The sequence below is a fragment of the Leptonotus elevatus genome, chromosome 2 (genome assembly GCF_054856555.1).
Source record: "Leptonotus elevatus isolate MCC_2025b chromosome 2, RoL_Lele_1.0, whole genome shotgun sequence".
Classification (NCBI taxonomy): Eukaryota; Metazoa; Chordata; class Actinopteri; order Syngnathiformes; family Syngnathidae; genus Leptonotus; species Leptonotus elevatus.
Genome location: NC_141240.1, coordinates 22,562,996 through 22,586,277, shown reverse-complemented (window position 1 = coordinate 22,586,277; position 23,282 = coordinate 22,562,996). Strand labels below are relative to the sequence as shown.

Below are 23,282 nucleotides of genomic sequence, written 5' to 3'. Positions count from 1 at the left end.
GACTCTGCAGTTATGTCTTGTGTTAAGACTTCTATTAATGGTTAGGCTGCGAATGTGCATATGTTGAGTCCTGACCTGTGATTGGATGAGAAAGTTCATGGGGCAGGTTATGGCACAATTGGATGTTGATTCAACATTTCCAAACAATGTATTATTTGGCCACGCTGGAGGTCTTCAATCTTCTCATGCTTTCGTAAAATAGAACGATTGTATTCTGGAACACTTGCTAAGAATCAAAACAACAACAAACCCCAAACGGGTCAAATGACTGAAGGTGGTTTTGGTCTCTCAGCGTGAATGTGAGGATGAGGGGAGGGGAGTTGCTGAGTCACGGTATACAAGCAGGCAACATTAGAGGGAAACTTTGAGCCGACTCGGCAGGAATAACAATGTGCCAACAATGATGAGCGGATGTTTCACTTTTGACATCTTCTGGTCTCCTGTCAAACTCTTTTGATCATGGGTTCCTCATTACAAGACACTGATGCTGTTATTGTGTGCTGCGAGTCACTATCACATTCTGTCAGATTCAACTCAAATCGTATGCCAAATTATGGGCCATTCAATTTCAAAGAATCCATGTATAAAATACGGAAACGTGCACTTGTTTTGTAAATCATTGTTCTGAGACCAAATGTAATTGTCGCTGTGGTAAAAAGTGAATCCTAAATATTAAATAAATATTATTATATTAAAATATCAAGTAGTTCTCGAGCAACTCCTAAAATAGATTTCTCTTGATGACCAATTTACATATCCATTATCCATCCATCTTCTACCGCTTATCCAAGGTCGGGTCGCGGGGGCAGCTTTAGCGGGGAAGCCCAGACTTCCCTCTCCCCAGCCACTTCAATCAGCTCCTCCGGCAGGATCTCAAGGCGTTCCCAGGCCAGCTGAGAGACATAGTCTCTGGAGCGTGTCCTGGGTCGGCCCCGGGGCCTCCTGCCAGGGGGACATGCCCAAAACACCTCTCCAGGAGGCATCCAGGAGGCATCCGAACCAGATGCCCGAGCCACCTCAACTGGCTCCACTCAACACCGAGTCCCTCCCGGATGACCGGGCTTCTCACCCTATCTCTAAGTGACTCTATGGAGGAAACTCATTTTGGCCGGGATCTTGTTCTTTCGGTCACAACCCACAGCTCGTGATCATAGGTGAGGGTAGGAAGAATAGATCGACCGGAAACTCGAGAGCTTCGCCTTTCGAATCGTCTTCACCACAACGGACCGATACAGAGTCCGCAGCACTGCAGACGAAGCACCGATCCGCCTCTCGATCTCCCGCTCTAAACTACCCTCACTCGTGAACAAGACCCCAAGATACTTGAACTTCTCCACTTGGAGCAGGATCTCATCCCAGACTCCAGGGCACTCCACCCTTTTCCGACTGAGGACCTTTTTTTGCATGATTTTGTTGATATGTCTTAGTTTTAATGATTCAAAAAATGTGTTTTATTCACAGCCATTTAAAAAAAAAAGGATAATAATGCTCTAAAGTTTTGTCTTCAGACCTCCAAGTGATGGCGTGTATTGGTTCCATGGTCTCCAAGTGCCGACCCACAACGGCCAACTTTACATCATCCGCAAGAAAAAGATCTTCTTGCAGTTCCTTTTACTGTAAATGTACTACAATGACAATCTCCTGCATGGACTCCTGTAAATCCTTTCCACCAGTAGACCGTGCACGTCTATCTGTACTGAATTTAAATGGATCAATGAGGAGAGCCGCTTTGATTGGCTGGGAGTCGGCTGTGTTCCTTCCCACAATGGTGCAAATGTCTCATTCTAAGCCGGACAGTGCTATGCGCTGGATTTGCAAAAAATAGGATCCATTTTGTTCAACATTAGAAGTATCGCAGAGAAAGAAAAACACCACCATCAGTTAGATATGGTGGGGCACTGTCGAAGCTGCCCTTAATGCAGCATCAGCCCTGCCAGTCTACTCTGACACATTACACTCTCATAGGACACCACCTGCTTTATGCCATTTTAAATATATACTGCATTTAGAATTTAGGTTAAATAGAAGCAAGGTCAATTCCTTGAAGATTACTCTTCACTTGGTCTGACATTCAAAAGATGTAGAATGATCAATTCTGCTCATCCTGTAACAATAATTATAAAGACGCCACTGTCGTTTCATTATCTCACCAGAGTTTGTGTTAGCATCTGATCCTGCACAGTTGAGGTTCGTAATCTCAGAAGGCTTTGAAGAGAGAACAGTCTGGTTGTTCACCAGCATGTTGGACCGTCCCTAGGCCCGCCACTGTCTCCAGTTATTATTAGTTTTGACACACACACACACACACAGACAACAAAAAACTCATTTGGAAATCATAGTTGGATAATTAAAAAACCAACTCATTCCATTCCCAAAAGGAAGGAGAGCATAGGATGCTTGCAATAGCAGCCAACATGCTTGTTCATTCCCAAAAAGTTGATTTTCATCAGCACTCGTTGGTGGACCCGTGCCCATTTGGTCCTTCTTGTGTCAACGTGTTGAAATATTTGCAACGCCTTCACAGATGCAAGTCAAATCATGTGTATCACTTGCAAAAGCAAAGGCATGGACTTAAAAAGTATAAATATTCCGTCGGTAGCACGGCAACAGTATAGTAGGCTACCTGTGTAGTTTTCTAATGAATAAAAGACAACAAAAACCAGAGGTGAGTACAAACAAAAGCAGCTGGGGCTGTAAAAAATCAAAGATGTCCCACTGTGGAGACCCACCAGCAGACATCATGCCTCCAACGCATCACACCGACCGACTCAGTGCATTTATTTGCTCTTCGCTCTATGATATTTCATGTCGAGTTACTGCTGGCTGGGCCCAAGACAAGGCATCAGATGGTGCCATATTTAGTGCAAGTAGCAAAATGGCTACCGCCTGAGGAGGATTTAAAAAAACGGTGGATTTTGTGGCTTAATTCATATTCCATAAAAGCAATATGAATCAGAATACAGTTTTTAGACTAGAAAGGTTCCATAGAATAAAAAAAGAACATTGACTTCCCTTCAACATCATCACCGAATGGGAAGTGACCCTACCTGCACCAAAGTTAGGCAAGTGAACCACTATTAGTGAACAACTTTCATACAATTTAAACATCATCAACATTTGCCCTTGCAACACCCCCCCACCCCCCACCCCCCCCCCCCCCGACACACACACGCACATACAATCACATGAATGGAAACTCTCCTGTTATTCTTTTGTTTGCCATTAGTTCTAATCTCAGTATTTTCGCCGCATACGCTGACCTGAATGCACAGCGTTATACTCCATTCTTTATCCTCTTTGTATGCTGCACTCTCTCAGCTCCAAAGAATTTTAAACCTCTCAATGGCCTGACACTATTGCATTTTTCATTGGTATTTTAAGCAAAGAGTTGTGAGGTCTTAGAAGACGGCTGGCAGTAATTCCTCTGAGGTAGACGGATTCTACTTCTCCCTGGAAAGAGGCTTAACACAAAGTTCTCCCCCACCTCCAAATGACTGAACTTCTCTTTTCTCACATATTTGAGAGGCCCCAAGACAATCGAAAGACCATTACACTGGCGCCATTTATTTTCTAATAATCAGTAGAGAAGAACATTAGACTTTCTTCCCTGGCGTTGTTGCACATGGAAATCAATGAATTGGGAGGAACTCAGTAATGATTTTACAGCTTTTTACTGAAGACTTGTTTAGTTACTCCTCAATTGACCTGCAAGCAGGGCTGTAATCCAGTCCACCTTCATCGAGTCCAAGTCAAGTCCGAGTCGCAATGATCCGAGTCCCAGTTAAGTCTGCGTCACAATGGTCCGAGTCCAAGTTAAGTCTGAGCCCACAAGGTCCGAGTCCAAATTAAGTTGAGTCCACAAGGTCCGAGTCCAAGTTAAGTCTGAGTCCACAAGGTTTAAGTCCAAGTCAAGTCAGAGTCACAATGGTCCGAGTTTAAGTCAGGTCACAGTCCACAAGGTCAGAGTCAGAGAAAAATACTATATTCACGACCACAATTTTTGATAAATTTCATTATGAAACCGGGAAATGTGTTATTTTCTTTCCCTAATACATATTCAAAAATGTAAAGACATGGAGCTTACCTTTTTTGTTGTGTCTCTGCAAGTAACAAACAAAGTTTGACGTGGTTTCGTATGTGTCTGGAATTGTCTTACAGAATCTTCAGGTTGATTTATGTTAGTTTTTTTAAAGACGTTTTGGCTAACACCAGTTCTCGATGGTTGGTAAAACCAAATTTTACAACCCCGCTGACATGACTGAAAGAAAAGGACTGCGTGCTTTGGCACTTGCAGTCTGGTTAACCAATCAGATGTCTTGCTGCCCTATAGCCATGGTTACCAAGGGGCCAATGTAAATGCCATCTATTTTGATCACTTGAAAAACTTCATTTCAAGTTTGAAGGAGGACGATTTCAGGAATCAAAACATAGACGATAATAATATTTTGCGAATCCAATGGCCAAGTCCGAGACAAGTCTGAGTCAACATGTACATGACAAACTGCTTGACAACATCCATTCTGTGTTTTTTCTTCTTCTTCTGTTTTTATTGTTATGTTTATGCGGCTTAAAAGTCTTAACAGTGGCCCAAGACAAGAACGCAAACTTCTGGAAAAAAAGGTTTGAAGACGAACGAACATGCTGATATAATCAAATAATAATATGGATAAATGGTTTTTATATATATTAATTAATAAATAATATTTGAACGCCCTCATCCACATCCAGTGCCGCTTTGAAGAGCTTGACGTTTACTGTGACCCACGGGGGCGTCACGTCACTAAATGCGATTACAACCGCTAATTTTTTTCTTGACGAAACAAAAGGAGGCGTCTAATTGAGGGCATGTGTTTATTTAGTCAAGTTATTTGGTAATTAAGTTGGCACGGCATCGAGTGGAGACCACTTCTTGAGGAAGTACAAAGTACAGGTATTTTGCATCATATAAATGCAATAATGTGCTGCACAGTCCAGGTGTGAAGAAGTCTTGAAGTCTTTCAGAGGAATTTCTCCAGGCGCGTCACACTGATTCTGGCCAGTTTGGAGATCCAGAGATTGGAGTGTGTGTTGTTGTGCGACGACGTCTGAACAAAGCCGCCCTTTCGGAGCAGAGAGATGGCCCCCGTCTGTGGCGAGCTGACATCCATCACGAGGCGAGCCAAGCCCCGCTCTTTGCAGAAGTCCAATGCCCGCTGGGTCAGCTGGGAGCCCAACTTGCGGCGACGCCATGGAAACGCCACAACCAAGTGGGTCATCTCGCTGCTATAGCCGCCCCCGTCGGCCGATGATCCTGTCCCCATGCCGCCGTTCAAGTTGTCGTGACGCTCATCTTCCGGCGTTGCCCTTGGCCCGATGACCGCCACCATGCCCACCACCCTGGACAGTTCTCGGTCTCCCGCCTCCGCCACCCAGAAAAAATTATTGGGATTCTCCAGGTAGTTGGCTTGGATGTCAGCCATGTCTGTGCTGAGCCTCCTCAGCATGTAGCCCTGGTAGATCTCGTAGCAGCAGAAGTAGATGAGCCCCGCCCAGGCCGCGCCGAAAAGTAGCGCCTGGAAGTAGGAGCTGCCCCCCAGCACGTAGCCAGCCATGCAGATGCTGAGTGCCACGCCCACGTGGTCCGGGTGGCTCATGGACTTGAAGAAGGCCGGGTAGATGTTCTCGCGGACGCCGTCACAAAACAACTCCATGACCACGCGGTGATCGGAGGGCCGGTATTCCCTGATGGTGAGCTGGACTGGAGGAGGGAAGCAGGGGTAAGAGCTCAGCGAGGATAATGGATGTGCAGCTTGGACAACATTCCTGACGGATTTTCTGATATGTAACCTGAGAACGGCACACTTGTTCTACTATGAATGGATCCAAAGAGCAAATATTTACATTTGAAAAAGCACAACTCAAATCAGGATTGTTGACTATCGGATCTTGTGATGGAGTCACAAGACCAAAAACACTTCACACAATTCCACAATGTCATTCCTGCTCTCATCAACAAATTCAAGAAGATGCTTCATAACTTACGGTTGTTTTTCTGGGCCATGACGACTCTTTTTTTGCCTCGTCCTACGTTTTCCGTGCACTATGAACTTCTCAGCGCTGTGCTTGCCCCCAAACTTAAGCTACGGCTAATCAGCCAATCACAGTAAATGACTCCCAACAAATCCCTCTTACACCTCCCTCCAAACACAAACACACATTGAGATCATCAAATGAAACGGCTGCCTGAGTGGACACGCTTCAAATCAAATAAATCACACTGTTGTTTGGATGATGGGATATCTTTCCAAACTTAATTATCTCAGCTGACGAACTCTGCAGTCAAGGAGGATGAGCGCAAATCCCGATGAAATTAAAGCCTGATGTGAATTCAGTTTGTTCGTGCTTTTTTTCCCTTCCAAGAATTAATGTTAGGTACAGCCGTTTCCTCCCACGCACCACAGTGAACGCAAACTTGAAATGGTGACACACGCATGGTGACAGGGTTCACGTCTTCTGCAATAGGGCCTCTCTCTCATGCGATCTAATTTTCCTGTGAGAAGAACGGCCCTTAGACGTGCTTAAAGCAGCAGAGTCCTTCGTGGATGTGGCAGCGCTGTGAGGGCGAACGTGTCTCGAGCAATCTCACAATGACTTTGGGGGGGGGTCACGATCGCACCTCGAAACTCCTACCAGTCAGACATGCCAATGACACCACAATCACAACCTACTTGAATATGGGACGTATGCGTTTTCAATGCGCAGATTCTAAAGATAAAATAAATAAATAAATACATAGGTACAGCATTGTAATATGCGCAAGCAGGCATTGCCTTGAAAATAAACTATGACAAAAATGAGCTCAGTGGCCTAGTGGTAAAATGTCAGCCCTCAGACTGGGAGGTTGTGAGTTCAATCCCCGGCTGGGTCATGCCAAAGACTATAAAACTGGGACTGATTTTTGCGCCCAGCTCAAGTTTAGTAGTCTAAGGCTACGTTCCCACTGCAGGTCTTAATGCTCAATTCCGATTTTTTCCAGTAAGCGTGCACATTACCTATTGATTGCGACCTCAGTCTGTCTGCTGTGTGGACGTAATGCGTCTCCAAAGTGACCCGCATGCGCAAAAGAAGATACAACGCTGTTGGGCCACGGACTTTTAGAAGTCCGTCGTCTGGGCTCATATTTTTACCATCTCATATCTACAGAGGAGTGATGCAGGAGGAGATAGAAATAATATTTTGTGAAAATGAGGCGAGCCTGTTCAAGCGCCTCATCTCACGGAGACCTCTCCTTTTTTTCGCTCCCTAACGATGACGTCACGTCTTTGCCACTGGTATTGAATGAGCCGCCTGCGTGGCTGAATTACTAATATCACCACCACAAATGTCATCTTTATACTTAGTGTTTTAAGTGGGATTAAATTTAAGTCGAATATAAAGTCACAACATGTTACTCAAAACAACTTTGCCGATTCTCGTACGTCTCCCGAGCCGTGCGGACCTCGCGGAATGCGTCAAGCATAAGTCAAGCTTAATGCCCCCGCGGAGCACATATTGGACTTTTGATGACGTCGAGGTCGGATATATGCGACCTGGCCGTTCAGACCACGGTCACATTGCAAAAATTCGGATACGTCACCGATCTAGGACCACATATGAAAGTGACCCAGGTCGGATATGAAAAAAACAGAATCTGCAGTGTGAACGTAGCGACTAGCTTCCTGGCTAATGGTAGTGGCTCCTCTCATTCCCTTTCAAATCAGTGCGCAAGAGTTGCACAGGTTTTGAAGCGCATAAAGTATATTTCGAAGGAACTGCAAGCAGACCTTCACAAATGGATGATGTAAAGTTAGCCAAGGCGATCACAGCTCACCGCTGGAAAGGGGGCACTTGGAGACCGCCTTCCAACCTAATGATAAGAATAATAATGCTTTCGATGAATTGATTTTGACAATGATTCCGAGGATTCGATGCACGCTTCTGTATACATCGGTGGAGCTAAGAATCGTGTTACATCGCTGACGCCACAACTTAGACCTACTTTCAGTCGGTCTAAATTTTAATCTACTTTTAGCCACCAAATTGTCAGGTGCGCAGGGGATATGTAAAAGAAAATGCCCTTGGTCAGCTGGAACACCCAGCATGACAGTGCGGTCTGCCAAATGTTCAAACATGCTAAACTTGGCTTGCGTCAGCACGCAGTGCCAGTTTTAGGCTCCAAAACGCTATTTTCATTACCTTGACTTATTGCACCAATTAATTAATTATCTCATTCACTGCCATTGACGGCTATAGATGCCAAAAATTCATTTGAACCATTTCTATTAGTTCAACATTTTTTCCACTTTTTTTTTTAACAAGAGTATGAAAACCTAGAATTTTTTTTTATTGTACATTTAGATAAGATATAAAATTTGTGATTAATTGTGAGTTAACTATTGAAGTCATGCAATTAATTACAATTAAAAAATTTAATTGCCTGAAAAAAAAGAAAATATTATTAAAAAATTAGGGTCATCGGTCGATTAAATTTTTTAATTGTAATTAATCACATGTCTTCACTAGTTAAGTCACGATTAATAACAAATGTCACAAAAAATTCTAGGTTCTCATTCTCTTGTTAACAAAAATGGGAAAATATGTTAAACTCATAGAAATAGATCAAAATATTTATTATTTTACGTCTATAGTCGTCAATGGCAGTGAATGAGTTATGAATTCAAATGAATTAATCTGTCAAATTGATAATTTAGTACAATAAATCAAATCTGGTCTACAATTACTGTATCAACAGTGACATTGGTAAGACATGATGCTGATCAAAATCTTGCAGTTATGACTCGTTTAAAATTAGATCAATTTTTTAAACCACTTATCTCCTGTGATGCCAGATAAATTAAACATCATGGGGGCCTTCAAATTGATGTTAATATGTGACATTTTGTCACGATAGCATGTGGCCACCTAGCATCGTGATATTAAGGTCAAGGTGAGAGCACGTTATGATGCAAACTGGAAATCTCAACGGAGCTGGTGCATCCCAAAACGTCGCCTCCATCTTAGGCGAAGGATGGCACCTCTCGAGGCTGCAATTCAGGGATGTTCGTGCGAGTTGACAGGACGAGGCACGCCCTCATACCAGCACTCAGGAAGGGCTCTTCCTCTACTGACCTTGAAATACTATCTAACGTGGTTGGTAAAAGTTCATTCGACAGGCCATTTCAACCGATATTCTTCTACCTTCAATGTTCACAATCCTATTTTGCTAGGCTGCAGACAACACTGATGCACTGAACTGATACACTGAGTTCACACCAGACAACGCTATGAAGATAGTGAACCATGGTTGCGCAAGCACCATGATATAGAAGTGTTTTTGTTTTTTTCCAATCCTATGATCTTTGACACATGAGATGACTGAAAGCTATGAATGCAGAAAATTCCATTTCAAATCGCTCCTGCCACAAACAGCACACACTCATCTTCACGTACACAATGCGCACATGATGTCAGATCGGATAGGTAGAGGGTGGGAAATTCGAACCCGAATCCAGTCTGAAAACTATTGGCCAGAGGCTTCCAGAATAAATGTGATAACTTCATTATTTTTCTTGTACAATGAATAACTTTAAAAACAAATGGTTCCACTTGCTGTCAACTGAAGATGACATCACCTGTGCTGAGGAAGTAGGTAACGACCAATCATGGCTCACCTGTTTTCTGGGTTTCGGTCAGCAAACCATGATTGGTCGTTACCTACTTCCTCAGCACAGGTGATGTCATCGTCAGTCGACAGCAAGTGGAAAAATTAGGATTTTAAAATATTAAATGAATTATACACGAAAAATAATGACATTCATTCCGGACAAAGTATGAACTTTTTACTGGATAAAATGGCTCAATGAGTCAAGTATCCCTTTAAGAGGTCATGTGATCTTATGCAGAAGGTGAAATCAGATACCCTTGATTCCTTTTAATTATTTTTCTTTTTAAATTTCCAATCACTGGATGTTGATACTATCTGTATCGTCGGAAATATATTGTGATAAATAATATATAATACTCTGCGATTCCAATCCGTAAACCCTAATTGGTAATACGAATACATTGTGTAGCTACTGATGCGTCAACAATAAATAAACAAAAATTTGACAAGAATGCAGGAGACAGAGCAGCTTGATCAACTAATGAAAATATGGTATTTCAAAACTCCAAATCTAAAAAGTATTGAGTGCTTTGAGCACGGCTACTTGCAGGTAAAGAGAAACATTCCTGCGTTGATTACATTGCACGGAAACTAAATCAAATCAGGATGTGATTCAATCAAATGAGCGCACTTTTAAAGGACCCACTTGAGGCTTTTTACAGCCATTTTAATTTCCAAAAGCACTTGAGTCCTTATTGGTCATTGTCAAGAAACAAAGTCCGAGTCGGAGTAAGTTGCTTTGGAAACGAGCCAACGTACGCAACTGGTCTGCTTGGTATGCTTGTCACGCGGCGGTTGCATTAAAAGTCCAATGCATTAAATTCCTTCCTCCTTCAACTCCAGCCCACTCGCCCCCAAAAACTTTGAAATTGAACCTGACTTGCCTCCAAAGTGCACGTGTCGTGCAAAAACACCGCACAAATATCCATTTAGTCCAAATGGCTTCCATTATTTTATGAATTCATTTCGACATGTGCAATGAAATACCGATGGCGTGCTTTTATCTGCGAGTGCTCATCATACCAAACTTTTTTTTTTTTTGTGATGTGAAGGACTTACATCTTGTTACTTTCTTTTGATGAATAATTTCCCCTAATCACAATTCTGCATCGGCCTGCTTCTTTGGAGTGTGCCGAGACAAAAGTGATGCATGGGCTCACCTCAAAGCTCAACTAATCCATCATCGCAGAAATAAGAGGATCGCACGTAAACACACACGCTCAAGAGGCGAGCACGTGTGTTTTGAATTCTACGAAATGAAATCAGAATTAAGACGAAGGGGAGACTGACGACAGGATATAGATAGCGTGAAACCTTTAAGGAAATGATGTAAAAAAAAAAATATGTGGTCAAAATGTAGAAAAAAAAGGCTGCAAGATACACTTTGCCATTGTTGACATATTCAACACAGAAAAGCAGCTTATGAGTGTGCAGAAGGGAAAATTATACAAACCAATTATATATTTGAATACTAAACTAGTTTGGGATTTTATTTCTTCATTTATTTATTTGTAACTCTGGGGTTGCCTGCAGCTAAATGGCCCGTCAGCATTCAGAACCAAAATAGGAACAATTGTTTGTCTTTTCATAAAGATAATTGGTCTTATATTGTTACCTCTTTGGCCACTGCTGCTTTAGTGGAGTAGAAGAAGAACATTTTAACAGTAGAAGAAGAGTGTCTTTCGAGTGAAGGAAAAACAACGTCAAGGGGAACAAACTAAGGTTGCATTTTGTTACCCAACTTGTGTAAAATAAACACATAACAGAGGATCAAACAACAGCTCGTTCCCGTTCAATGAAGACAGCAACACTGCCTCCTTTTGGACGGAGGAGGAACGGGCCTTAGACATGTGTGAATATCTGAGGACTTGTGTGTGTGGGGGGGGGGGGGGGGGGTGGGGGTGGGGGTGGGGGTGGGTGTGTGTGTGTGTGTGTGTGTGTGAACATCTCGAAACAGCGTGATGTTTGTCTCAAAAATGAATGCGCGTGTGCGACGATCTACAAACGCACATTCGACAACTCACAAGCATAAGTCATGAAAAATGCACACACAAAATTAAAAAAAATCTCACTGAGCAGTGAATGCTTGCGAACGTAGCAAATTTAGGGTTTTCATCAGGATTTGTAAGATGCTCACAGACAGCTTTTACTTGTCGCAAAGATATTTCCAACATATTCATACAATTTTTCACTGCGAAGATCTTTTGAAACCTTTTACGAACCCTGACGAAACCCCAAATGAGCTACATTCGCATGCATTTGTCGCTCAGCGAGATACAGGGAACTTTTCATTTATGGATTTATTTAAATTTGTACTTTTTAAAAAATTATGCTGACACTGGGAACTACCTACACATTTTATTATTTTTTTTAAATTTTAACATAGCTGTCAATATACAAAAAAAGAAAAAGGTCATTTAATTTTTAATTTGGACACAAATATTTTCTCTTTTACTGCAAATTAATAATGGCTTGAAATATCGGTTTATCTGCCTCTTTGACTACTAATAATCGTATCGGTATCGACCTTGAAAAATACATATCTATCACTAGTGTTTACTGTTTTAACAGTCTTTGCTTTTGTATGTCTGATTTTACTCAAAGTGCAGCACTTTGTATTAGCACTAGCTAGCTAACATCAGGGGCTAAAGCCAAACCGTGGCAGGGTTTTTACTTGCAGGTGCTAGCTAGCTAGCATGGTGCTCGTTTACCTGCTGCTCTAGGCGGTGGTCCGAGGCGACATATCTGCTTTAGTTTTTGAGATCAATGATCCCTGGTGAGGGAAGACCCGGATCGTTTATGTTTTGAAGTTTCTTTTTTTTCTGAATCATATTTTGTTTGTTGGCATGACATTTTCCCAAAATCAAGTTGTAAATTTCATTAAATGTGCAGGCAACACTGCAGACTACTATGTCAGTTGAACCAATAGCATGCAACGCTACAAATCACGTGATGTTATTCAGCCAATCTGAGACATCGATGTTTGTTCAAGCGGAAAAAAACAAAGTCTGTCATATTTATTATGTGCAAAGTTCACAATGACATTTAGACATTAATGTTAGAGAAGCCTTACATTTGAAAAAGGCATGACTTTTCAAAAGAAGTGACAATAAGGACTATTCCCGGTCAAGTTGACGCATTTTACCTTTCTGAAAGTGACTGATGTACAAAAGTGTTATTTTATGTGTCGATGTGTGTAGTAATATTTAGACATAAGGTATAAACTACGACAGCGCTTAAACATTACAGGTTGTCAAGACGCTATCTAAACCCGGAAACCAAGAGAGCGCATTTTGAAGCGTGCCATTAAACAATAACCACAACGACGTCATGTATGACGGACCCCGAGCATAGCTGCCCCGCGCCGTTCGCCGGAGCCGGTAACCCACAAAAAGTTACCGATCAATACAAAATGTGCAAGAGATAAGAGTGCCAACGATTTTTGTTTCATTTGTTGATAAATGAAGCTGATGTTAACAACAACAAAAAAGAAGTCCTCCCTTGTTGGGGATTGGCCCACCGCCTACTAGGGAGCTAGCATCAGGGGCTAAAGCCAAACTCCACTGCCTACTAGGGAGCTAGCTCGTTAGCTAGCATCAGGGGCTAAAGCCAAACTTCACTGCCTACTAGGGAGCTAGTTAGCTAGCATCAGGGGCTAAAGCCAAACTCCACTGCCTACTAGGGAGCTAGCTAGCTAGCATCAGGGGCTAAAGCCTAACTGTGTCCGGATTTTTACTTTCTGGACCTGGATTTGCCACCTCTGATTAAGGGACATTGTTGCTTGAAGGAAAAGGTGAACTAAACTCGACATATCACATTAAAGTCAGACTTTAAGGTGGATTATCAGCTATCTGTAGGCCTACTTGTGATTTGTTGGCTTCAGACATTTTACAAGGGGAGGTCGCGGAATGTATAGACAAAGCGGCATACCAGGACAACTACATTTGCTTAAATGCAGCTGAGTGGCAGCAAGCCTGTATGAAAAGTAATATGCATTTTTTTTAAGAACTCCATTCGCTGACGGTGTTCAACATTCATTTAATGCTTGGGCTTTTTTTTATTATGATTTTAATGCAATTTGCCCAACTCTGTCCCCAGTTTGAATTGATGTAGACAGGAATCAAGTGCAAAGTGTTTCTGTGCATCAAATCATTATATGTGATGTGACATCCATAATGCACTCTGCATAAAAGCCTGACTCCGGCTTGCCTCGTGACAAGGAGAGAGCAATGCAACCTAGAGGGCTACACACCCACGACTGGACACCGTGCATGAATTTAAGAGTTGAAATTCAACAATGTTTATTAAGGCCAGTGTATGGATGTGGACGCCTCTCCTTTTTTCTGTTTGGCTTTGATTTGACTCCTCCTCATCCTTATTAATGAGAAAAGCCAGGGTTTTCCATTGAAACGGTGGCAAATTCATAATGGCGAGTTGCGGCCTTCATTGTGTCCAAACCAGCAGGAAAAGGCGCCAGGCTGGAAAAACACTTGTTTGGTCGCATAGCAACTGCCGCCAAATACGGCCGCGTGTGAGCGTGGATCGCTTCAATTGAGACGTTGAAATGTTACTTTCACTATGTAACCACACCTGTATAGTTATGTGCTCAGACAAATTCCTGCTCAATCACAAATTGCTACACTTACTTTCCAATCACAAATCTAACAGAAGCAACATTAGATTTGTGGCAAAATAGTTTTTAAATGATTTTTTTATGGCAAAATACTGTCCACAAATATGGTATTATGGGCTATATGCCACGGAGGAGGCGGGACTTCCGACTTCCTGGTTTTCACACATCAGCTTTGTTTGCGTTTCCTGTTTGCGACGTTCTTGCGCTTCTGCCTTTGTGCCCCTCGGTTGCGCGTTACCGTCGATGGGTGCGAGTGTGTAGTGTCTCCGTTGTCTGAAACATTTCAGAGAGAGCGCGGTTGGGGGGCGCAGGGGTGGGGGTGCGAGTGTTGGAACGCGGCCATCAGTGGCCGGAAACGACGCTGATGTGTGAAACCCGGAAGTCGGAAGTCCGTGGCATCTACCCCATTGGCTATGATCACAGTAAAGGTCAATTACGATTTTTCTTTTCTTTTTTGCCCATATGTGACATGTCTGATATATTTTCACGTCACTGTGAACAGTACAACTCCGATTTTTCCAAAACTAACCAGGCTGTAACCACACACCTGCTCAACCACAATTGTTGCGTACAGGTTCCACTGCACTCATCCAATAAGAGCTGTCAAAATTAATCGATTATCAAATTAATCAACAACTATTTTAATAATCAAGTAATAATTTGGAGCCATTTTTTAAAATTCAAAATTGCCTAAATCCTCAGATTTCAGCATATCAACAGTAATTGTTAACTGATTTCGGTAGTCCTTGATGAAAGAAGACTGATTATCTTCTGTGTTTAATTCAAATAAGATGTTTGCAAACATCTGTTATGACTTTGGAAAACAATGACCAAACTGGTAACAAAGTACATCAATCCTTTTTTTTTTAACTATACAAATACGAAATAAACACCAATCACTAGTTAATAACCAGAAATCAGGGGGGTAAATGCTTTTGTAAAACACTTAAATGCAAAATCAAAATGAATCCGATTAATCGATTGAATAATCGATAGATTAATCGATTCTAAAAATATTCGACAGTGATAGCACTAAATCCGATCACACTGAACACTACATGAGGAAGCACTTGAGGACAGAAGCACGTAAAAACTTCCTCTAAAGAAACTTTGAACAGAACCCAGACTGTGTGGGGGCAACTTTCACTCTCGATCGGTGCGACTGGGCTGTAATGTACCACGCGACCACAATTCCATATTATTATATTTGAGTAGTATTTTGTTGTATACACGTGGCTACTTACTGAGCTCCCCCCGCTGTTTTGTTTGCTGTGTTTACACCTGTCCAAATAATTGATTTTATGCACTTCAAATTGTGCACCACACAGTCACCACTTTGCAAATCTCAAACATTTTACAACCATGGCGAGGATGCTTTTAGAATGGCAACTAGGAAATGTGATTAAAAAACCCAAACAACTCATAATTCGTCCTTGTTATCCCTCTGTTGGAGCATACTATTAGGCTGTAAAAGTGAGTTCTCATGTGAGAATGACAACGGTGCGTGTTGTTGCAACATCAATTGAGGCTAATTGGCTGACAGCACAGCTGAGTCGGCGCGGCGCTAATATGACTGATCTGCGTTTTAAAATCTTTTCTAGAACATAATCCAGCCGGGATGAATGTAAAGTGTTCATCCTTCTTCGGTAAATGCCATCGGAGGAATATTGTGGGGCAACATGTGGACTTTTCGATTGGCTAGCTGGAGCCACCCAGAGGTCATCAGCTTCGCCGATGCAACCTGACTGAATGTTCCGGCGTCATCATGACATTGTCATTAAGCAAAGTTGTAAACTCAAAAGATTTGTTATTCACCATTTGTCTAGCCTGGTTTTCCTATTCCTCATTCCAGGTCTGGTGTTATGAGGATTGACTTCACCTGGCTGTTCATTCACGTTTTTTTGATTCCCAAACACCGGGATGTGTTTGTGTCAAGACGATAGCGAGGGGGCTATCCTAGTGCTAGTATTGGGTGGAATCTTCTTCTCGAACCCGGGGTTGAAGTAGTGGACTTACATTTTCTTTGACATGCCTTACATATGGAGTAGGTTTTGTCAATGCCCTTTTCATTTCACCAGAAATGCTTCCAAACACTAGCTTTTAAAGGTATAGAGAGGATTAGCCATAGTGCGCATGCGCAAAAACACACACCCTCCTCCCTGCTTTTTACGCAGTAACGTTAGCATCAATAAACAAATTGTTGAGCTGCATTGACGTCCATGTACAACTTGACATGTTTAACAAGCTGAGGTTACTTGTCCAGTAGAAACTTAGCAACCAAAGCATCCGATGTTCAGACCTCTCTGCTGCTTTAGCGCACGTCGTCGCTAAAAAGACTCGCCCAAAATGACTTTTGTTTGGCGTCGCTCTTGGATTTTAGCAAACTCAAAAACGGTCTTTCTTTTGCGCGGCTCAGTAGTCCTGTATCCTTCTTTGCCATTGTTGGTAAACTTTGAACAGACACGTGAGGAGCTAGCTACTGCTGCGCTTGTAAAAACTGTTACGCTAGAACTAAGCTACGTACTCGGGGCACATACGCAAGAAGTATGATTGACAAGCTAGAAACAAACAAACAAAACAGGTTTATAAAGCGATTTTTAAGTGAACCCTCTCTAATACTCTCTAAAATAAAGACGCTAATGAATGAACGCTAACAAGCTTCATAAAGTATAGTTTTTACTGAAAAAGTAAACTGAAGTTACTCGTCCAGTAGAAACGCTAACGCAGGTTGTTGTTTTTTGTTACAGTCATCAGCAAGTGGCCTGCCAGCTGTGTAGCCCTGTTGGCAACTTGCAAATTCAGCCATGTTTCCGATCAAATTGAAACACAACAGTCTTGAATGTACAGTAGCTACTTTCCTTCTATGCAACTCTTTCATATATTGACAAGCTTACTCCGTTTTTTGGTGGCGGAAATGGAAATGTATTGTTATAAAGCTGCACACACGAGGGCTATGAGATTGTAAGCGAGCGTCTTTGTAGGAATTCAAAACTTCCCTTGATTTCCACTGCAAGCCATTTATAAATGAAGATAAGCAAATGTTGAACTAATCCGCAGGCTGCTAGCTTAGGGACAGCAATGTGTTCCCCGGACACTCGCCGTTCTTTATTGCAAACACACACAGGATGACTTGTCCTTATTGTTGTGATGCTTAATGCTAGCTACAATATTACGTTTCTTTGCCGTCTTGGCTGATCAGCGTGATCGACAGTAATGAAATGAACCGCATCCCAGCAAACCGCAGCGGCTGCCCAAGGAAGCAAAGGGACTGCGCTCATTATTGACAAAGTAATAAAAGTCTCCAACATAATACCGCCATTACAACGACGTGTCATTTGTGCTCTTCTCAAATGAATGCAAACGTCAGGTTTGTGTCTCGCAATCTCCATACACGATGAAGCTCGTACGTCTTTTCTCTCCTCGTGTGTCCTCCTCTTTGTGTTCTATCACTCAAAGTGGATGTGGGTACAGTGCAATAAGGGCAGACTCGTACTGAACTTCTGAGGATGTGGCAGATCCCCCACTGGCCCGCAATCTCACTGCCACTTACTTATCCAATTGGGTGTCAGCCCATTTAGGTGAGCCATCACTTCATTACACAATGCTATGTTCTGTTTATTTCTATAGTGGAAGATAGCTGATATGACTCAAAACTAGAGTGGCACGAACGAGCGCCCTGTGGGTTTCTTTTTCTCTGGATTATTTATGTTTGTCCAGTTTACTTCTATTGTGCTAGACAGCGATTATTATGAATAACTGGAAAGGCGAGCAATAACATTAATTATATGATTTAGCACATGTGACCGGCATGACTAAGCGTGCCGTAGACTTTTTGTCTTTATGCTGGACTGCTTGCAATTATGTGACGGCTCGAACCGACAACCCTGAGATTAAGAGTCTAATTCTCTACAGACTGAGCTCACTGGGTTTCTACTGGTTCAGTGCTGTTTTTAAATATGTAGACAAAGCTATGACTAAGACTAGACAAAATATCCCACTGAAACAAACTATGGCTCATTGTGGGGCTCGAACCCACGACCCTGAGACGAAGAGTGCAATGCTCTACTGACTGAGCTTCTACTCGCTCAGTGCTGTTTTCAAATATGTAGACAAAGCTATGACTAAGACTAGACAAAATATCCCACGAAAACAAACTACCGCCCAATGTGGGGCTGGAACCGACAACCCTGAGATTAAGAGTCTAACGCTCTACCCACAGAGCTAACCGGGGTTCTTCTGATTCAGTACAGTTTTTAAATATGTAGACAAAGCTCTAGGAAGCAGTCAAATTGAACATGTGACTACCACCATTGACAACATAATGGAATGTTTAACCATTGAAGTTTGTATTAAAAATGCAAGAAAATATTTTGCACTGTGACGGTTAAGAGATTTCAAAAGAATCTCATGTTTATTCTAATCAACATGTATGTCATAACTAAAAGGAACATTCACACTCACACCTATTGATAGTTTTCAATAAATCTAAAACGCGTTTTTTTGAAATGTAGAGATGCCTCAATACCTGGCTGGAGTTCACACATGCTCTCAAGGACAGAATATGTATTCAAACGGGTGCCATTTCCACCTTGCAATTTGTAATATTTTCATGCAGAGCAAACTCACGACATGAAAGACATGTTAATCATCCGCAAAAACATATTTTCCCACCTCAGGGGGAAATAATCTGTTTGTGCTGCTACGGTTTAATAGATATTGCACAGTTGAATTTAATAACTGAATAATAAAAAAGACTATTTACGGCATGAATGATGGCGGCGGCTGAATTAGCAGATGCTAAGTTGCTAACATACCTTAATAACACTTATCCGTAGCACCTTCTTTTTCGTTAATTTTCCACAGTAATCACGCCATTAAAGTTATTTAAAGTTGTGTTGTTGTTACCTCCAGCGGCAGACGTCCATCGAGCAGGTCGGCTTGCCATCAGGCGCGTCACATTTCCGTGTTTAAGTTTGAGAATTAGCTCCGCTCTGCCGTCCGTCAGCAATGAATGTCCGTGCCGAAACACAAAATATTGGTTCTGGCTTTTCCGGGTCGCGTAAATATGTTTTTTTTTTAATTACTGTACAAAGTATTTTGATGTAAATATAGACTTTAACGGTGAAATCATCGCCAGCGTAGGAACGGAACTTGGCCGGAACTTGAGGACTACATTTTAAGGACATTTCTTAAAGTGCAGTGATATGAATTGAATTTATGGTATGAAACCACAAATTCAAAATCAAACATAAAATCACCACAAATAAGGCAAATGATTGGACAAAACTAATGCTACACTGCATTGTATTGCTTCGAGAAGTGATCCCATGGCTGGTAACGAATAAAATGTGCAGCACAGAATGGAAAAACAGCAGGTGCCTCCATGGATTTGTTTTACTGTCCTGACATTTGGACGATCGTGCAGAAGCAAAAGGGCAAACACAATTGTTCCTTCACTGTAGCACCCCAGTAGAGATCCCGTTGATATGCTCACACTGAAGAACAAAGGTAAAAGAAGACCACGCTCACCAAGACTTCCACTTCAGTCTCGTGCTTGTCACGATGCATTTTCTTCACGGTTCATTGATCACGTGTTTTGGTGCCGCGAAACCGACTGACTTGACTTCTTTCTGGCCCTGGTCACTTGTTTGATTTCACTGTTGGAGGCACAGCGACCCCCTGTGGTCAGTTCCTGCAGGTACCATCACTTAAAAAAAAAGGAATACCTTTGTACATAACAATTCTCAAATACTAAACTGACTCTTGGACTAAACTAAGCACTATTACTCAAACTGAAAGGTGGTGAGAAGTATTTTAAAAGTTGAAGAAGGAAACCTGGCATTTTTTCCACTTTCAAACCTCCTGCAGGCCGGTTGAACACACCTGCGAACAGGTTTAAGTAATTTGTCATTAATTGTCCTCCTCTGGACACGACAGTCTCGTGTATCTTAAATTTCTGAATAATAAAATAAATACATAACTAAATAATCAAATTAAAACAGTCGTTGTCGGCACGATTCGAAGCTACGCAGCCGTGGGATCCAACAAAATGAAAAAGTGACGTTGTCGGCAGGATTCGAACCTGCGCGGGGAGACCCCAATGGATTTCTAGTCCATCGCCTTAACCACTCGGCCACGACAACGATGTATAATGAGATTGATAGAAACTTACTTTCTGTAGAAATCAGGATGTCAGACCTCAAAGGCATAATAGTTATAAAATATTGTAAATAGTGTACAATACATGTTTCTTTGTTCTGACATTAAAAAAAATGTATTAAAAAAATGATTTATTTGTGTATACATATTTATATTAGTGGAGTTTGTCTCATGAACCGGAAGTTCTTCTTCGTCGATCTTTTTCCCCCCCCCCCTTCGTTTCGTGACTTTTAGCTTCGCGTTAACGTTTTGAAGTTGAACTTCATTCATGTGGTAAGTTGTCTGTCCCGTACGACTGCTTTCTATCTTGTGGAATATTATCTTGATCCACACAAACCAAAATGTGGTTGCTTGGGGAACGAAGGCGAATGTTGAGGAAAAGGCGTATTAAACGACCTACACACGAATAAGCGTGCTTACCTAGACGAGCTAATGCTAACTACCATGTCGAGAAACGTCCGTCTGCGCTTGCTTGGCTGTCAACAGCTGTCAACGACCGAATATGTAACCGCTTGGTGTTTGTGTCGCGATGTGTACTTTAAACGCGCAGTCACTGCAATACATTTTGTACTGAACAACAGGCGTGTTAAGTTTCTGCTCACCACAGCCAAAGTCGCTAAGTTTGCACTGCAACTCCTCGTCCTTTGTCGACCTGCGTTTTCGAGGGGAAACGTGATTCATATTTTATCAATTCAAACAAAAAGGTGCTACTCGGGATGAAGCTAGACTTTTTTACACTTGAAATGGGGCATATTATGAACAATTGACTTTGATATTTTGCATACTAGAATACTGAAGCGTTTGTACAGACGAAGCGACGTTCCTATTCCATAATGACGTTTATGGCGTGACGTCGACTGCTGATTTTATTTTTGAACAGTCTTAACAGTCTCTTGATGACGATCTGTTTGGGTTTCAGAGCGTCCAGGCAAGTTAGCATAGCGCGCTATGGCCGGCCCAGAGCTCTTGCTGGACTCGAGCATCCGATTGTGGGTGGTGCTGCCCATCGTCTTCATCACCTTTCTGGTGGGCGTCATCCGCCATTACGTCACTCAGCTGCTGCACAGCGACAAGAAGGTGGACCTGGAGCAGCTTTCAGACAGGTCGGATAAGACGCTGATATGTTCTCGCTGCGCTACAAGAGCAACCTTGTCTTACGAGTTCACTTTGTTCTGTCACCAAGCTCGAAATGTAACGTGAGGAAGTATGATTGTGTGTTTGTGTGTCTTCCTTTAGTCAGGTGCTCCTGCGCAGTCGCATCCTAAGAGAGAATGGCAAATATATCCCGAGACAGGTGAACGGCTGCTCATATCACAGCACACTAGTTCCTTCCTTATGCTTTTCCTCCCTGACTTGTATGAAAAGTTGTTTGAGCTTAAGGTCCATGTGCTATTTTGTCCTCATTATTAAAACATTTCAGGATCTCGAATAAATGCTCAAGCAGCTTTATGGGAAAGCCATGAATCCAATTTGTGTGTCCATGTGTGTAGTCTTTCACAATGAGGAAGCACTACTTCAACGATACAGAAACGGGCTTCTTCAAGAACGTCAAGAGGAAGGTGGTGCCCAAAAACCCAATGACAGGTTTCCCTCCATTTCTCATAGAAAAAGCAAATGACAATGAAATCAATCCAAACAAGATCCTTTCCCCCCCGACACTCGTGTCATGATACCAACACCGCTCATGCGTGTTTGCAGACACAAGCATGCTGACAGACATGATGAAAGGAAACCTGACCAACGTGCTGCCCATGATCGTGATCGGCGGCTGGATCAACTGGGCCTTCTCTGGATTCGTCATAAGTCAGCTCCACCGCTACATGTGTTTCGTCCATGTCGAACAAACCACCCAAGCCAACCCTTTTCCTCCATCCTAGCCAAGGTTCCATTCCCACTGACGCTGAGGTTCAAGCCCATGTTGCAGCGCGGCATTGACCTGCTCACGCTGGATGCTTCCTGGTTCGTATGGCAATCGCTACAAATACACTGTGAGGCTTGAAATAAGGTTTGCGTTGCAAATCAAAATTACTGCAGAAAGTTAATCAGGTCTTCTTCTTTTTTTTTGAGAAACTGCTCCACAAATAAGTTATTTCAAGCCTTGCACTAATCACAATGTCATTTCAATGAAGTATAACCTATCCAGGTGAATTGAATGGGACCTCCTATGAACTCCTGAATTTGCAGGGTGAGCTCTGCCTCCTGGTACTTCCTCAACGTGTTTGGCCTGAGGAGCATGTACAGCCTCATCCTGGGACAAGATAACGGTTCGTCTCCGCACGCACGCCAGTAAAGCACACCCGGCGTATTTCAACGTCGAATACCTTCGTTCCTCACAGCTGCCGATCAATCGCGCGTCATGCAAGACCAGATGACCGGCGCCGCCATGGCCATGCCCCCGGACCCCAACAAGGCTTTTAAAGTGATGTGTTGTTTTTATTTGGCGGGGGGGGGGGGGGTATTCTCCCGGCAGTTTTGCTTATCTGTCGGCTGGTTGCTTGCAGAGCGAGTGGGAGGCGCTGGAGATTGTGGAGCACAAGTGGGCGCTGGAAAACGTGGAGGACGAGCTCATGGCCCGAGAGCTCAACTTCGCAGGCATCTTCAGCCAGGACCTCAAGTCCGCTGTGTTTTAGGAGTCGGCGCTCGAACGGCTGGGCAAATTGTCTGCGGGGTGTGTGTGTGTGTATGTGTGGGGGAGTTACGCCAAAAAGTCCCTTTTCCTCTAACAAATGATTGTCAAATAACTTAGTGAGGATGAAAAAATTACATTATGAATACAATTATTAAATGATCTAAATTGTGTTTACTGTA

At 42.6% G+C, this 23,282-nt stretch overlaps 2 protein-coding genes and 1 non-coding gene across 4 annotated transcripts; 1 reads left to right on the top strand and 2 right to left on the bottom strand.

The window, feature by feature from the left end:
• Nucleotides 1-4,837: 4,837 nt before the first annotated feature.
• Nucleotides 4,838-19,937, bottom strand: LOC147178931 (putative N-acetyltransferase camello). 2 transcript variants are annotated; one of them, XM_086069377.1, is made up of 2 exons: nt 19,845-19,937; nt 4,838-5,737 (listed from the first exon to the last, which is right to left on the bottom strand). In XM_086069377.1, exon 2 carries the CDS (start codon nt 5,688-5,690, stop codon nt 4,998-5,000), a length of 693 nt encoding a protein of 230 aa, XP_085925503.1. In that variant the 5' UTR covers nt 5,691-5,737; nt 19,845-19,937; the 3' UTR covers nt 4,838-4,997. The 2 variants fall into 2 exon arrangements, with proteins under 2 accessions (XP_085925503.1, XP_085925502.1); XM_086069376.1 differs by lacking the exon at nt 19,845-19,937 and adding an exon at nt 6,022-6,112.
• Nucleotides 19,938-20,376: 439 nt separating this feature from the next.
• Nucleotides 20,377-20,458, bottom strand: trnas-aga (transfer RNA serine (anticodon AGA)). Its single transcript has one exon. It is a non-coding gene; the product is annotated as a tRNA-Ser (tRNA).
• A 215-nt stretch (nt 20,459-20,673) lies between these two features.
• LOC147178929 (ER membrane protein complex subunit 3) lies at nt 20,674-23,273 on the top strand. Its single transcript, XM_086069835.1, has 9 exons — nt 20,674-20,747; nt 21,394-21,577; nt 21,711-21,768; nt 21,965-22,058; nt 22,173-22,277; nt 22,352-22,433; nt 22,659-22,738; nt 22,811-22,893; nt 22,976-23,273. Exons 2-9 carry the CDS (start codon nt 21,423-21,425, stop codon nt 23,102-23,104), a joined length of 786 nt encoding a protein of 261 aa, XP_085925961.1. The 5' UTR covers nt 20,674-20,747; nt 21,394-21,422; the 3' UTR covers nt 23,105-23,273.
• Nucleotides 23,274-23,282: the final 9 nt, after the last annotated feature.

Bases quoted from the DNA above. Each gene is read 5' to 3' on its own strand.
- LOC147178929 (XM_086069835.1), top strand. From the start codon at position 21,423: ATGGCCGGCCCAGAGCTCTTGCTGGACTCGAGCATCCGATTGTGGGTG. The intron at 21,769-21,964 runs GTGAACGGCTGC...CCATGTGTGTAG, and splicing joins GCAAATATATCCCGAGACAG to TCTTTCACAATGAGGAAGCA. The intron at 22,739-22,810 runs GTTCGTCTCCGC...CGTTCCTCACAG, and splicing joins CATCCTGGGACAAGATAACG to CTGCCGATCAATCGCGCGTC.